General features: G+C 30.6%; 1 protein-coding gene across 2 annotated transcripts; it reads left to right on the forward strand.

The window, feature by feature from the left end:
- Nucleotides 1–12,534: 12,534 nt before the first annotated feature.
- Nucleotides 12,535–15,848, forward strand: LOC103499328 (glucan endo-1,3-beta-glucosidase 2). 2 transcript variants are annotated; one of them, XM_008462309.3, is made up of 4 exons: nt 12,535–12,867; nt 13,536–14,789; nt 14,894–14,921; nt 15,401–15,848. In XM_008462309.3, the coding sequence occupies exons 1-4, from the start codon at nt 12,789–12,791 to the stop codon at nt 15,549–15,551; spliced, it is 1,512 nt and encodes a 503-aa protein (XP_008460531.2). In that variant the 5' UTR covers nt 12,535–12,788; the 3' UTR covers nt 15,552–15,848. The 2 variants fall into 2 exon arrangements, with proteins under 2 accessions (XP_008460531.2, XP_050945629.1); XM_051089672.1 differs by having other exon boundaries at nt 12,652–12,867; nt 14,894–14,944; nt 15,401–15,540.
- Nucleotides 15,849–16,530: the final 682 nt, after the last annotated feature.

Below are 16,530 nucleotides of genomic sequence, written 5' to 3' on the forward strand. Positions count from 1 at the left end.
TTTAGTTCTCAATATCGCCAACCTTCTATTTCACGATGCTTCTGTTTCCTTCACCAATCGAAACTCCTCCAAGGTATTGAATCTCTCTTTCTTTGTTCACTTGAGACTTCATTTTTGGAGCGTTTGGAGGGTTTTAAGTGAGGGAACTAACGTGGATTCTTTGATGCATATTTTGTATTTGCTCTTCACTTGTTTCTATAAGATTATTGTCCATTTTTAGCTCTTGTAATGGAAATGAATTTTCACGGTGTTAAATTTCGGAGTGAATGATTAAGTCTGAACTTTCTGTTGTGTTTTAATTTTCAAATTTTTATAGTGATTGATTATGGTTCTTGTTTCCTTTGAGCATTTCAAAAATTGGTATCTAGAATGTTGCCTTCGCTAGTTAATGGGTCATATAAAACCTTTCCACTTGTTCTGACGTCTAAAAGTTATGTGAACAGAAGTTCAACATGTTTTCTAATCGCAAGTGATTAGTAGTCGTGTATTTCCTATGAAACTTTGTAGTTTTGTTTATGCATTTTTGATTTTATCTGAAATTGTTAGGAAATAATTTTGTGCTAGAGAAGTGATTCTAACCTTTAGATTTTGTGATTATATATCGTTTACAATTTCATTGTTTTCTAATTTATATTGTTCAACTTAATCTCTATGCATTGCATATTGCAGTGGGATGAATTCAAGACATTGCATACCAATATTTATGGAGCTGCAAAGACTACTTAGATAAGGTATAACATTGTGATCGAAATTAGTAATGGATAACAAAGAAGTTTTTAGGAATATGTGTTAGATAATCGTCTTGCTTTTTCCTTTTAATGTTAAAAAACAAACTTCTAAGTTTCTTCATTTGCATGATTAAGTTTGAAACATTAACAAAATTCTTAACCTACAAGGTTTCCTGTATATCTTAGCCATTGATAGCGATATATCGGGGCAAGTGCTTTGGTAGAAGCGCTAGTGCGTCGTCTTGGAAAACACATGTCTCAACTCTTGTGTAAACTTTTGATTTGATAATCTTATAAATTTGATATAAGAACCTTTGTGTTAGATAAAAGCATGGGCAAAAGCGTGTTCATGCAAAAATAATGTTGGCAGAAGCTCTGTCCACGTTTTTCTATGTCGGCAGAGACCAAAAATCTTGTAGCATAGGTAAATTAAGCGTGTGTTGCTATTATTCTTATTTTTTTTACTTTTTGTTATTATTCAAAATCAAAACTGAAAATATGCTGCTCCTTCCAATTTCTCTTAATAAATCATTCAAAGAAACCAAACATGGGTATGGGAAGCCAAGTCCATTCCCACCCATTAAACCCTTCTGTAAACTTTAGTTTCATAATTATACAATAAAACCCTAATATTGTATATAACGATAAGTGCCAAGATCTTTGAACTAGATAATTTTACAAATTAAAATTAGTTAAAGAACAACATACCCTGATCCATGATAATCTTGTTGAGGAATTGTGTTTCTCTCACTTACCTTCCTTTAGGACTTAATTTAAATTTTTTGATGGGAAGAATAAGCTACTTAATAAGGCGGTGAGAGGATCAATCCCTAAGGTTCTGTTTATAGACACCATCCATCATGGTGTTGAATTAGGGCATTGTCTTTTAACCTAATGAGCCTAATAAAATAATAAGCCCAAAAGAGATAAATAATATATAATGCAATTGGGTCACATTAAAAATAATATTAAATTTAAGAATAAATCTAACATTCTCCCACTTGACCCATTGACATTATTTACCATATACGGTCATTGACCCATTGACATTATTTACCATATACGGTCATAGACATAATGTGCAAAATTAAACTTCATAACATATCATGTCAAGTCAAAGATACTACTAAAGGATCATGGCAGTCATACATCATTGCATTAACATACTCCCTTCCATGTATCACTGAAATAGTTCTTCTATTATCATGATCTATAAATCGATAATTGTCTAACAATAAGTGTCTTTATCAAAGATGATGTCCTGTTTGGTTTACATAATTCATTTATGTATATACTAATCATAAGAACAGAACCATAAAATCAAATTAGAAACAATAAATAGATGAGCTCAAAGTGTCAAATAACATAATCTTGATCTCAATAATGATATCTACTGATGCCCATATGTTCAACGTGATCATTGAACGTCTTTGGTGGCAATCCTTTAGTAAGTAAATCTGCAATTATAAGTTTAGTGCTAATGTGTTCGATTGACACCCTTTGTTTATGAACTTCTTCTTTAACGCCAAAGTATTTTAATTCCATATGTTTAGCACCCTTAGAATACTTGTCATTTTTTTAGAAGAACACTGCTGCAGAATAATCACAATAAATTCTCGGTGGCTTGGCAATATTGTCGACAATTCCAATTTCTGAGATAAAGTTCCGTAGCCATAAACCATGAACTGTAGCCTCAAAGCATGCTACAAATTCAGCTTCCATAGTGGATGCAGGCATGCAACTATAATAGACTGTTTTGCACTTTTCCATGAAATTGCTCCTTCAACTAATAGGAAAGCCAAAAGTGGACTTTCTTGTATCAACACATTCGATAAAATCTGAATATGAATATCCAATCACCTCAAGATGATCGGATCTCTTGTAAGTAAGCATATAATTCTTTGTTCCTTGCAGATACCTTAAAATTTTCTTTCTAGTTTTCTAATGATCCATTCCTGGATTACTTTGATACCTGCCTAGCATACCCACAGCAAAACTGATGTCTGGTCTAGTGCAAGTTTGTGCATACAATAAGCCAACAATAGATGCATAAGGAATAGTTTCCATCTGATTTCGTTCCAATTCATTGTTTGGACATTGCATGAGACTAAATTTATCTCCCTTAAGAATTGGAACTACACTTGAAGAGCATTTGCCCATCTTAAATTTCTATAAAACTTTATTAATATAGGCTTTTTAAGGCAATCCTAACAATCCATGTGTTCGGTCACGGAATATTTCAATTCCAATCACATAGGATGCCTCACCCATATCTTTTATTTCAAAGTTTTTAGAAAGAAATTCTTTGGTTTGACATAACAAACCAAAAGTCATTTGTAGCAAGTAAGATGCCATCAACATATAGAACAAGAATTATAAACTTACTCTCACTGATCTTTAGGTTTATACATCGATCAACAATGTTTTTTTTTTAAACCAAAAGGTGTGATGGTATCATTAAACTTAAGATACCACTGTCTGGAAGCTTGTTTAAGTCCATATATTGACGAAATTTACAAACCATATGTTCCTTTCCTTTAACCATTAAACCTTATGCTTGATCCATGAACACTTCTTCATCTAAATTTCCATTTAGAAAGGCAGTTTTCACATCCATTTGAAGAAGCTCTAAATCATAATGAGCTACCAAAGCCATAATAATTCCTAATGAGTCCTTTTTCGAGACTGGAGAAAAGGTCTCTTTGTAGTCAATGTCATCTTTCTGAGTATAACCTTTGGCAGCAAGTCTAGCCTTGTATCGTTTGATATTTCCATTTGAGTCACGTTTGGTCTTAAAGATCCATTTACACCCAACTCTTTTACTTTCTTTAGGCAATTCTACCAGATTCCAAACTTCATTATCATTCATAGATTTTAACTCTTCTTTCATGGCATCTAACCATTTGGTAGAATTATCTCCTTTAGTGGCTTGTGAAAACAAAACTGGATCATTATCAATGCTTAAGTCAAATTCTGACTCATGCAAATAAACCACATAGTCATCAGAAATAACTGATCTTCTTGATCTTATAGATCTTCTTAACTCTATTTCTTGTAGTCCCTCAATTATAGGTTCATTTGTTATAACATCACCATGTGGTGTTTGACCATTAATTTATTGTTCTTGTGGATTGTTAACAAAGTCAACTACAAGAACAACAGCTTGAGAAGAAGTTATAGATGAAGGAATTTCCACCCTAACTTCTTGAATTTTTTCTTTACGTGGTTCCAAACTCCCACTAATTATGTCATTCTCAATGAACCTTACATTTCCAGTTTCAACTATTCTCATACTGTGGTTAGGACAATAAAACCTATACCCTTTTGATTTTTCTGGATAACCAATGAAGAAACCACTAGTTGTTCTTGAATCCAGTTTCTTTTAATGTGGATTATAAATTCTTACTTCCACTTGACAACCCCACATGTAGGTGTCTTAAACTAGGTTTCCTTCCTGTCCACAGTTCAAAAGGTGTCTTTGGAACTGACTTACTAGGAACCCTATTTAATAAATATTGAGTGGTTCTTAATAATGCATATATCCATAAGGACACAGGTAAAGATAAATTAATTAACATGTTTCTAACCATATTTATTAATGTACGATTTTGCCTTTCTGCAACACCATTTTGTTGTGGTGTTCCTGGCATTGTGTATTGAGCACATATGTCGTGGCTTTCTAGAAATTTAGCGAGTGGACCGGAGCATTGTCCATTCTCATCATATTTTCCATAATACTCACCACCTGTATCAGATTTTAAGGTTTTCACCTTTCTATTTCAACTTCATTTATAAATACCTTTAAGGCATCTATTACTTGAGATTTTTTATGCAATAAATAGATATAACCATAACGTGAGAAATCATCAATAAAGGTGATAAAATATTTTTCTCCACCAAAAGATGGAACATCGAAAGGCCCACAAATATCAGTATGTATAATTTCAAGAAGCTGTGAGCTTCTTGTGGCTTCTTTATTAACTGTGTGTTTTGTTTGTTTTCCTTTAATACAATCCACACAAATTCCAAGGTTAATAAAATCCAAATCTGGAAGAATTTCATTCTTTATCAATCTTTTAATTCTTTCTTTAGATATGTGACCTAAACGTTTATGTCACAAGTAAGCTAATGATTCATTAGTTTGACCACGTTTAGTACCAGTATTATGATGTAGGGTTAATAAACTCTCAGCAAAAACATTATTAAGCTTTAATTTATATAAGTCATCACAAAGAATACTATAACCATTAAAAATGTTCTGTTTGAATAAACTAAAACATTCATTCCCAAATTTAAAGTAATAACCTGAAGTATCAAGTTTTGACAACGAAATCAAATTACGAGAAATAGAAGAGACATAAAAGGTATCAAAAAGGTCTAAACGATGTCCAGTGTTAAAGTTAAACGATAGGTTCCCACAGCTTCAACTCAAACTTTGACTCTGTTTCCCATAAAAATGAATCTCTCATTTGGGTTTGTGGTTCGAGTCGTAAGGAATCCCTGCATCGTATTGAAAACATGAATGGTACAACCAGAATCAATCCACCATGTATTATAAGGAACTTCAGTTAAGTTTGATTTGAAACATACTAAAGCATTATGCTTACATTTATTCTCAAACCATGCCTTACGTTTTAGACAATCTTTCTGATAGTGCCCAGTGTTGCAAAAACGACACTTATCCTTAATTTGTCCCTTTTTGTGGATTGAGGCAGATGACTGTTTTGCCTTTAATTGTCCATGATTGCCCTTTCCATTCTTTTCTTCAGATTTCTTTCTAGCTCCTTTGTGACCCATGAGATTGGCAGAGTGAATTACTGGTTTCTTAAGCCTCGCTTCCTCTTGAATAAGCATGCTTTGTAATTCATGCACATTCTATTTATCTTTCAGAGTGTTATAGTTCATGTGAAATGGACCATACTTTGAACGTAAGGAATTAAGGATAAGCGTTACCAAAAAATTCTCATTAACTTCCATTCCCATGGTCTTTAATCTTGCTCCCAAGTTCATCATTTCAAGGATATGCTCATGTATAGTACGAGAACCATCAAACTTGATGTTGGTTAAAGTATCGTACTTATAAGTGTTCCAGCAAGTGACTTATCAACCAACTCTGACTGAGAACATTTTTCCATATATTTCATAAATTCCTTAGAATCTTTAGTTTTCTTAATTGTGGACTTAATATTGTTTTCTACAGTCATTCGCATAAACATTAAGCTTAATCTATTTGATCTTTCCCAAGCTTTATAGGAAGATTTATCCTCATCACTACTAGCAAAAGTAATTGGAGCAGGTTTCTCACTTAAAAGTGTTAAATCAAGATCCAAAACTCCAAGATGGAATGGATTTGTTCGCACCAATCAGAGAAATTGAGTCCATTAAACGTTATTATAGATGTTGCATACGAATAAAGAGAAACAAGAGCAGATGCTGCAATTATAAAATAAATATGCTTATACATAATTGTTTTAAGAAATAAACTTAAAGATACTGACATATTTTCAGATAATATTAAATAATCATTAATTTATACATTGAAGTTCTTCTTTGGAAGGCAACAATGTATAACATTTACACTTAACTGATGCTAGATTTAGTTTCATATAATTGGTAAAATGCTCAAATTAGATACATTAGTTATCTTTGGATATACTAATAATATCTAACCAAACACTTCAATTAACCACAATAAGATTCAAAATTATAAAACTATTAATTACCTTTGGGCAAATTAAGTGTTTTATAATAATGAAAATCAATACACTCATGACAAATTATTAATGTTTCATAATATCATCTCATTCATTAACATCAAATGACCATGAGTAATTGAATCAATCTTAATTTGATGTTTAAAGATCTAACAATTTGGCCACTTTGGTGACTAACAAATTGTTCATAACATAGGCATCATGATAAAACAATTCCAATTAACCACAATAAGTTTCAAAATTATAAAACTACTAACTACCTTTAGACAATTTAAATGTTTTATAATAATGAAAATCAATATACTCATAATAACATCTTTATATTTCATAATATAATATAATTCATCATCGTCACACAAATATGAGTAATTGAGTTTAATCTTAATTTGATATCTATTGAACTTGCTAATTTGGCCACTTTGGTGACTAACAAATTATTCATAATATAGATATCATATTAAAATAATTACAAATAATTATTTCCTTAATTTGCAAAACATTATCAATGTAATATCTATAAAACTTACTAATTTGGTCACTTTTGTGACTAACAAATTATTCCTAACATATAGATATTGAATAACATAGTTCCAAGTGATTTACTTCATAATTTACAGTTAGATAAAATAATTTCATCAAAACTTCATACATTTATACATTATCCTCCAAAATTTAATTGTTTAATTTAAATTTTAAAGATAAGTGGGTACTTTAAACATAACACATAAAATATAATTAATATATAATCATCAATTTCAACATAAACTAAATATATGCATACTAAATATAGCAATTTTCGAAAATCATCAAAATCTAAAATTTAATTAGATTTAGGATGAATTAGATTTTCGGCAATATCCTAATCTTCATTAGATTTTAATTCTTTTAATTATGGATTAGAATATTAATTTAATTCATGACCTTTCAAATAGATAATTGAAATTTATATCAAAATCAAATATCTTAATTCTTCATTATTGAGAAACTTTAATTATTGATAACATTCAAGAAAACAAAAATTGTACATGATTAGCTCAATTAACAATTAAGAAAAGGAAGGGTGGCCAGCGGTGGTTCAATTAACTCCGTAGAAAAGAAAGGGTGGTCGATGGTGATAATTGATTTAAACTTCTAAAATTTTCTTTCCTTCTTCCGGCTTTCAATAAAATCAAATTTCCAAATTCATAATCTTTAATTCAAATGATAATTGTAATTAAATAATCTTGATTTGAATTTTAAAAGAATAAATGCAACGGAAACATAAAAACAAATTATTGATCATCCATGTAAAATTACAAGTTCTCAATCAAGGCTCTAATACCACGTGTAAACTTTAGTTTCATGATTATACAATAAAACCCTAACATTAATTGTATATAACGATAAGTATCAAGATCTTTAAACTAGATAATTTTACAAATTAAAATTAGTTAAAGAATAATATATCTTGATCCAAAATAATCTTGTTGAGGAATTGTGTTTTTTTCACTTGCCTTCCTTTAGGACTTAATTTAGATTTCTTGATAGGAAGAATAAGCTACTTAATTAGGTAATGAGAAGATCAATTCCTAAGGTTCTATTTATAGACACTATCCATAGTGTTAAATTAGGACATTATCTTTTAATCTAATGGATCCAATAAAATAATAAATCTAAATATAAATAATATATAATATAATTGGATCACGTTAGAAATAATATTAAATTTAAGAATAAATCTAACACCTTAACCCAAAGGTAATAAAAAGATAATTTTCACATGGTTGAATGAAATTAGAAAAAAGAACAGAAAACAAAAATCATAAAAGAGTACGGAAATTTAAAAGGAAAAAGGAAAAGGAAAATTAACCCAATTGCAAGTAGTGGGGGAAAATTTTATAATATGACCGTTGTGTAATGCCGTTGGTTTTATCAACATTATTAGTATGATTTAATTATTATTATAAATGTGTGTGTGGGGACAACAAACAGTAAGTTTTGTTTGTTCCATAAAATAAAAAGGGCCCCGTTTTCCCTCCTTTTTGGTTTTGTTTGGCTCCAACATTCTGACTAACGGCTATTGCACGAAGAACAAGACTACCCACCGTCTCTTATACTGCATTTTTCTAGGAAAGATAAAAAAGGGGAGAAACTTGATAACTTTATTATTAATCTCTAAAATCGTTATCATACACGATAATGTTTTACTGTATTTGGATTTTAATTTTATAGACCCAATTTTAGCATAATATAATTACAATTATCAATTTATTTCACGGTTGATATATATAACTTTTTCAAAAAATAATAAAACAAACAAGCAATCTATTTAGTGGCAAAATCACTAAAAAAAAAATTCTATTTTGTTCGTTTTGCTATTTATTTGTACTATTTCCCAATGTATATTTGTATTTCATTCCATTTTTGTTAGGATATAATAAAATTGTGTAAGGAAGTTTAATCTATACTATATATAAAAGGATCTATAAGGAGAAACTTTTTCTCCTAATTTTATCATTTTCATTTTAAAATTTGTTAAATAAAAATTCAAAAAAAATTGGGGTCTTTTCAAAAATATAAAAAAACGGCAAAATATTTACACTCTATAGAACAATTCCAAAAACGGAAAAAACCCAAAGGCCCACCGTGTAAAATACCAAAAATGTCCCGTCAACCACGCCATCAGTAACGCGCGCGTGATATATTTGTGATCGTTTATATTTGGTTATTGTTTGATACGCGATCGTTTAAATATGACTACAATTTATCGCGATCGTTTAGATATATCTACAATTTATCTTTTAATTTTGTTACACGATCGTTTAGATTTGAGAATCTAAATGATTTTTTTCTTTTTAAATTCGGTACACGATTTTTTAAATTCTTTTAGTACAGTTTGTTTAGATTTATTTACACGATTGTTTACTTTTTTTTACATGATCGTTTACATTTGGCTACTCTAATCCAAATGATTTTTTTTCAAGATTTTTTATACACGATATTTTATTTTTTTACATGGCCGTTTACTTTTTTAAACAATCGTTTCTTCGATCTAAATGATTTTTTTTCAAGATTCTTTATACACAATCTTTTATTTTTTTACACGATCGTTTATATTTGGATACTGCAATCTAAATGATTTTTTTTCAAGATTCTTTGTACACGATCTTTTTAGATTTTGCTATTTTGTTGTACACAGTCGTTTAGATGGAAAGAAATCGCAGCGAAAAAAGAAGAGGAAAAGTAGAAAAACAATGGAAAGAAATTGAAGCGAAAAAAAATGAAGAGGAAAAGAAGAAAAACGATGGAAAGATTAAACAACATAAATAAAGAATTGAAAAATAAGGAACGAAAGAAATCGCAGAAAATAAAAAATGAAAAGAAGAAAGACGAAATCGCAGGCGAAGGCGGGGAAGACGAAATAACAGGAGGAAGAAAAGAAAGATGGAAGGGCAAATCTAGAATATTTAAAAACTGGCTAACCTTATGTGCTTTGTTACACGAGCCGTAAATAGTTTACAGTTTTGTTAGATTTATGTAAGTTTCCCAAAAAAAATTGTAAAGTATCTTAACATGTTAAATTATTTAATAATTAATATCTAAATATTAATTACATTTAAAATAAATTACCGTTAAATACATTAATTAATGAGAAACTTTCATAAATGTAACAAAACACTAAATTATTTACTACCCGTGTAATAAAGCTTATGAAATTAGTCATTTTTTTAAATATTTCAGGTTTGCCCTCTCACCTTTCTTCTTTTCCTCGATTCATAGTATTTCTTTTTTTCCTCATTTTTTTTTCTGCTGTGATTTTTTTCCATCGTCTTTTTTCTTTTCTGATTCTTTTTTTACGTTGTTTAATCTTTCCATTGTCTTTCTTCTTTTCTGACTTTTTTTTTTTGCTGCAATTTCTTTCCATCGTTTTTCTTCTTTTTTAGTTATTTTTTTACGTCGTTTAAATTTAGGTAACCAAATCTAAACAACCATGTACGAAAAATAGCAAAATCTAAAAAATCGTGTATAAAAAATTTTGAAAAAAAATCATTTAGATTTGAGTAGCAAAATGTAAACAATCGTGTAAAAAAAAAAATAAACCATCGGGTAGACAAAATCTAAACGATCATGTACCGAAAGAATTAAAAAGAATTGTTTAGCGAAAACTAAACGATCCTGTAGCAAAAGAATTAAAAAAAATCATTTAGCCATACTTAAATGATCGTCTAACCAAATTTTGAAAAAAAAAATCGTTTCCAAATCTAAACGATCAAATTTAAACGATTGTGTAACTAAATTTAAACGTAACCAAATGAAACGATCATGTAACGAAATTAAACAATAGAATTAAAAAAATAAATTGTAGTCATATCTAAACTATCGTGTAGCAAATATATTACACGTGCATTGTTGACAACGTGATTAACGAGACATTTTTTGGTATTTTACACGATGGACCTCCAGACTTTTTCTGTTTTCAGAATTGTTCTATACAGTGTAAATACTCTGCCGTTTTGTTATTTTTTTTAAAAGACCCCTAAATTAATATTAAACTTTATTTTCTTTTAATTCCAAAAAGCTTTTAGCTTTCTAAATTTTCATTCATTCTTTTAGAAAATAATTTTTAATTATTTGTTTATGGTTACAAAACCATCCACTAACTACATTAATTTGGCAATTCACACCAATAATAAATTAATAAAATTTTCATCTAAGGTATTTCTCATTCTATAAATTTAATGCACTATATAAAACTCATTATGCTAATTGAAAAATATATTCTCTCAAGTATGTGATGACGTACAATCTATAATATATATAAAAGGATGCAAGCGGAGAAATTTTTTAACCTCGTTTTACCCTTTCATTGTAACATTTTTTAGTCTTGTTTTGGTGGCAATTTTGTCGTTCATATAGATTTAATGTTTGTGGCTATTTTCGTTATAACTTTTAATATTTGATTGAGTGGAAATGATTTTTTAAACTTTTCATCTCCTTATTATAACCTTTTTATAAAATTTAAAAAATTTCTCTCCAATTAATCATGTTATTTAAATTTAACCAAACTCATTCATATTCCTTTCTCCCTTAATTTTCTATCTCCCAACTATTTACATTTTCTTCTCTCATATTAACTTTTTCCTATCTCTTTCAACCTTTCAAATTCTTTCTTTTCAAATATTTGAATGTAAATATATCTTTTATTCGTGCTTACAAGTCACGACAAAATGCTAAGAGCGGAGAAGAAATCAGATGATGCTTCTCTATTCTCTTCTATTTTTTTTTCTTTTTTTATTTTGTTGTCTATTTTTTATATAGAAACATGTTTGTGTATATTCTTTCATTCATAGGTTTATTTTTAGTACACAACAAAAAATGAGGAAACTTTATCCACCAACTTTTGACACACACATATATGTTATGTTCTTTAGGTTTAAATCATGTAATATAATTGAGAATCTTTTTTTAATATAACCATGAGAATCTTGCTCATGTTTTTTTTCTTCATTTAATTTTTTTTATTAAAACTATTTTATTGGTGAAATGATTGAGTGATTTATACTTTGATTTTGTTCAAATAATATAAATATTGTTGAAATTTATTAAGTATACATAAAAGTAATAAAATGTGTAAAGCAAGAAATTGTTAAAATCTTTCCTTTAATTTTTTACCTACAAAATCATTAAAAAAATTATGATATAATAAGAATTAAGTTGTTCAAGTACTGATTAATGATTTACCTAATGATATTTTTAGAAAAAGAAATATAATATAATTATGATATTTATTTTATTGAATTCTTTGTTTTTATAATAACAGTTCATACCTATATAGTTTGAAATATTCAATTTCACATTTACATTAGAAATATATAATTTTATTTTAAATTATAATTAAAATAAAATATATATTTTAAAATGGTACACGATGATATTTTTAAATTTACTATTAAGTGAATGTTATCTAAATAAAAAAGAATATAAATATGAAAAATATTGAAATGATTATTTCAAGTATGATTTGTTGGTGTGTAGTTTTTGGGTGCAATGCATGCCTTGTTTCCTAGAATATATAATAATGTTATGGCGAATGGATGGATTGGTCAGTTTTTAAGCGTCTGATTCATAAGATTAACGATACACGTGAAATGTGGGTCCAGGTGGAGCCCACGTCTCTCTCTGTTGCCCATATATTCTCGCATCTTTCTTTAACCCACTTTTTCCCGGTTGCTTTAACTTGGTTTTAACTTACCTTCACTCATTCTGTCCTTCCTCTGGATTCCATTTCATTCTCCCACTCCTCTTTCTTCTCTGCTCTCTCTTTCTCCCATTGTTGAGTTCTTCAAACCCCCAGCCAGTGCCGTCTATGGACTATCAAACGCCTCTTTCATTTCTCCTCTTCATTTTCTCTCTTCTGTTTCTCCTCTTGCAGGCCACCCCTGAAGGTCAGCCATCAATCTCACTTGCCTTTTCTTTTATTTTTCTCTAACAACTCTTTTCACTTCTTTCTAATGCATCTGAGCTGCTTTCTTCTTCTTCTTCTTCTTCTTCTTCTTCTTCTTCTTTTTGGGGTCTGAACGAAGGTTTTTACTGTTTTTTTTTTCCCTTTTTGTGCCTGATTTCTCTTATGAGCTGTTTTTATTTCATGAAATGTTATGTTTCCATGCGTTTATTGGAGTTTATTTTTCATAACCATGTGAAGCATGAGGAACCCTGATGGGAAAAAAAAGTTCCAAAAAAAGATGAAAAGGGAAAACTACGCGTTCAATGCGTTTGAATTTCTGTAGGTCAAGTATTTGATTAAATGTTCCATGAGAGGTGGTTGGATGGGTAGTGAATGATTGCTGTCCTGCTCTGTCATTAATGATGGTCTTAATCAAACATTTGGAGTTTTTATTGTTTGTTCTGTTACAGTGTTAAACTTAAATTAGTATTAAGCCAAATAGATTAATCTAGTAGGTGAGGGTATGTTTATTTTTTTGTATTTATTTTTAGCTCTCTCTCTCTCTCTCTCTCTCTCTACTTGCAGCTGACCTATTCTCTCGGATGTTATATAACTTATATTAAATTCATTACTGCATATATTCCTTATGTTGTGATATGTTTTTTGCAGATGTATTTGTTGGTGTGAATATAGGAACTGAACTTTCGGTTATGCCCCATCCAACACAAGTAGCAGCCCTCTTGAAAGCCCAACAAATTCGACATGTTCGGTTATACGACGCTGATGGTGGGATGCTGATGGCCCTTGCAAACACAGGCATCCAAGTTATGGTAACTATCCCTAATGAGCAGATTCTGGGGATTGGACAGTCTAACTCCACTGCAGCTAACTGGGTTAATCGCAATGTCTTAGCACATTATCCAGCTACTAATATCACAGCCATTTCTGTTGGTTTTGACGTTCTTACAACACTTCCTAATGCAGCTAAAATTCTTGTCAATGCCCTCAAATACGTTCATTCTGCACTTGTAGCATCCAACCTTGATCACCAGATCAAGGTCTCTACGCCTCTTTCTTCTTCGATTATCCTCGATTCATTTCCGCCTTCACAAGCCTTCTTCAATGCATCTCTGGACTCTGTAATAGTCCCACTGCTTGGTTTCTTGCAATCTACTAACTCCTTCCTTATGCTCAATGTGTATCCCTACTATGACTATATGCAATCTGACGGTTTTATTTTGTTGGATTATGCACTCTTAAAGCCTCTCCCTTCAAACAAAGAAGCTGTCGATTCCAACACACTTCTTCGTTACACCAATGTTTTCGATGCTATGATTGATGCAGCTTACTTTGCCATGGCTTCTCTAAATTTCACCAACATACCCATTGTAGTTTCAGAAACAGGCTGGCCATCAAAAGGTGGCTCTAACGAGCCAGATGCAACCTTGGAGAATGCAAACACTTACAATAGCAATTTAATCAGGCACGTGCTGAACAAAACTGGAACTCCTAAACATCCAGGGATTGCCATTAGTACTTACATTTATGAGCTCTATAATGAGGACTTGAAACCTGGACCTATCTCTGAAAGGAACTGGGGATTGTTTGATGCAAATGGAAAGCCTGTATACATTCTGCGCTTGACAGGATCAGGACTTGTGTTAGCAAATGATACGACAAATCAAACGTACTGTGCTGCAAAGGAGGGTGTAGACCCGAGGATGCTGCAGGCTGCCTTAGATTGGGCATGTGGACCTGGTAGGGTGGATTGTTCAGCTTTGCTTCAAGGGCAGCCATGTTACGAACCCGACAATGTAATGGCTCATGCAACATACGCTTTTAATACTTATTATCTTCAAATGGGGAAAGCGTCAGGTTCATGTGACTTCAATGGTGTGGCTGCAGTTACAACCACTAACCCAAGTAAGATAAGACCTAGTAGTATTCATCACTTTCCTTGTTTTTTCTCCTGTTGTCTTGCATATCTTTAGAGCTTACTTGTCTTTCTGTTGTCTTGATAATTCCAGGTCATGGATCTTGCTCATTTTCAGGAAGGTAAACTTCATACCAGACTTTTGGTAAAAATATTAACTATATTCTAACCTATCCATAAATCCTAAAGTTCATATAATGCAATTTCATTTTCTTATCAATCGATAGAGTGAAGCTTAAGTATATACGTTTAGTGGTGACGGTGTGTTTTGGAGGACTTTTGTCATGGTGAAAATTACTTCCAACTTAAAAACATCATGTTTGGAAGTGATAAAGTCGAAGCACTTAAATGCTACATTACTTTTAATGTAAACTAAATGTCAAGGAAGCACATTTGACAATGTAAAACTAGGTGCCTCAAAGTGATTTGCCATGAAGCAGTTTTTACCAAAGTAATCAGAAAACACTTTAGCTAGAAGTACTTATTCCAAACGCATTTGCAACTATTGAGATTGTTTCATTCTTTGTGATGTGATATAAACTCGACCTGCAGTTAGGAATCAAACATTCATTGATGTTGAGAATTTGTGGGTTTTATACAGTGTTGGGAGGAATGGAACGATGGCAAACATCACGGCCCCATCAATGAACTCCACAAATACAGATTCTTCTGCAACTGCTTTTGAGTATAATATTTTGAGTTGTGCAGTGATGATGGTTGGAGCGCTGCTTGGGAGTTCCATTAGGTTGTAGGCCTATGATTGTGCATTAGAAAGTGCTTTTGCAGTTTGTTCTTTTTCTATTTTTCATTTTTGATTTTTTTTGTGGGATGATCCATTAGTGTGATGAGTTGTATTCTCTCGCATAGTGGTGAGATGATGGAGTAGGTTTTAGGCTGTTCTCTCTTCCTCCATTCAATTTTGTACAAGTCAAGATGGAGTTATGGAGAATTTGAATTCTATTAGGTTGTTACCTCTCTTCTAAAACCATGTAACATTTTTTTTTCTGCTTTGGGAATCAGAGCCTTATTATATTTATTATCATTCTTTAGTTATAGTGTAAAATTCACATTTCATTTGAATTTTTATGTAGTTCATTTTTTTAGTAAAAGTATCCGTGGATTTAATTTTTAATTCTAACCTTAAATATATTATTAATTTTTTATACAACTAAATTTCAAAACTCTGTTATTTTATTATAAAAACTAAATTTGTTAAATAATAAGAAAACAAAATAATTTCAATCTAATAAAAAAATTAAGAAAATATTATTTTAAACCTTGAACTTTAGGAGTTGTATCAATTTAAAACTTAAACTAATAATTTTATCAATTTAAATCTTGAACTTTGGTGTTGTATGGATTTAAACTTTAAACTAATAGTTATATGGGTTATAAGACTTCTCTTTGAGTCACATGAGCGTCTACGGAGTTGTTGGGTGTCACAATCGTAACCCTTCAAACACGATTGTGCGATACTTGTTTTGCTCGGTCAACAAGTCAGTCGTTCAAAATTCGAAATCCACGGACAAACTTGTGGTATGATGTAGCCTCCCTTTACGTTCTTGAGGAAATGGTTTTATAAAACGTGAGAGAGAAAATAAATTGTTGAAAACATCATAAAAGAGAGCATTGAAGACTGTCAGTTGCAAAGAAAATATTTAGTTTGCAAAGAGTACAACAAGGCTCATCAGAGGTTGGACTACTCAGGTACCTCCTATAATACATATTGAG

The sequence above is a fragment of the Cucumis melo genome, chromosome 9 (assembly GCF_025177605.1).
Source record: "Cucumis melo cultivar AY chromosome 9, USDA_Cmelo_AY_1.0, whole genome shotgun sequence".
Taxonomy (NCBI): domain Eukaryota; kingdom Viridiplantae; phylum Streptophyta; class Magnoliopsida; order Cucurbitales; family Cucurbitaceae; genus Cucumis; species Cucumis melo.

Excerpts from the sequence above, each read along its gene's own strand:
- LOC103499328 (XM_008462309.3), top strand. The coding sequence starts at position 12,789 with ATGGACTATCAAACGCCTCTTTCATTTCTCCTCTTCATTTTCTCTCTT. Across the intron at positions 12,868-13,535 it reads CTTGCAGGCCACCCCTGAAG|ATGTATTTGTTGGTGTGAAT; the intron begins GTCAGCCATCAA and ends TGTTTTTTGCAG. Across the intron at positions 14,922-15,400 it reads TCTTGCTCATTTTCAGGAAG|TGTTGGGAGGAATGGAACGA; the intron begins GTAAACTTCATA and ends GGTTTTATACAG.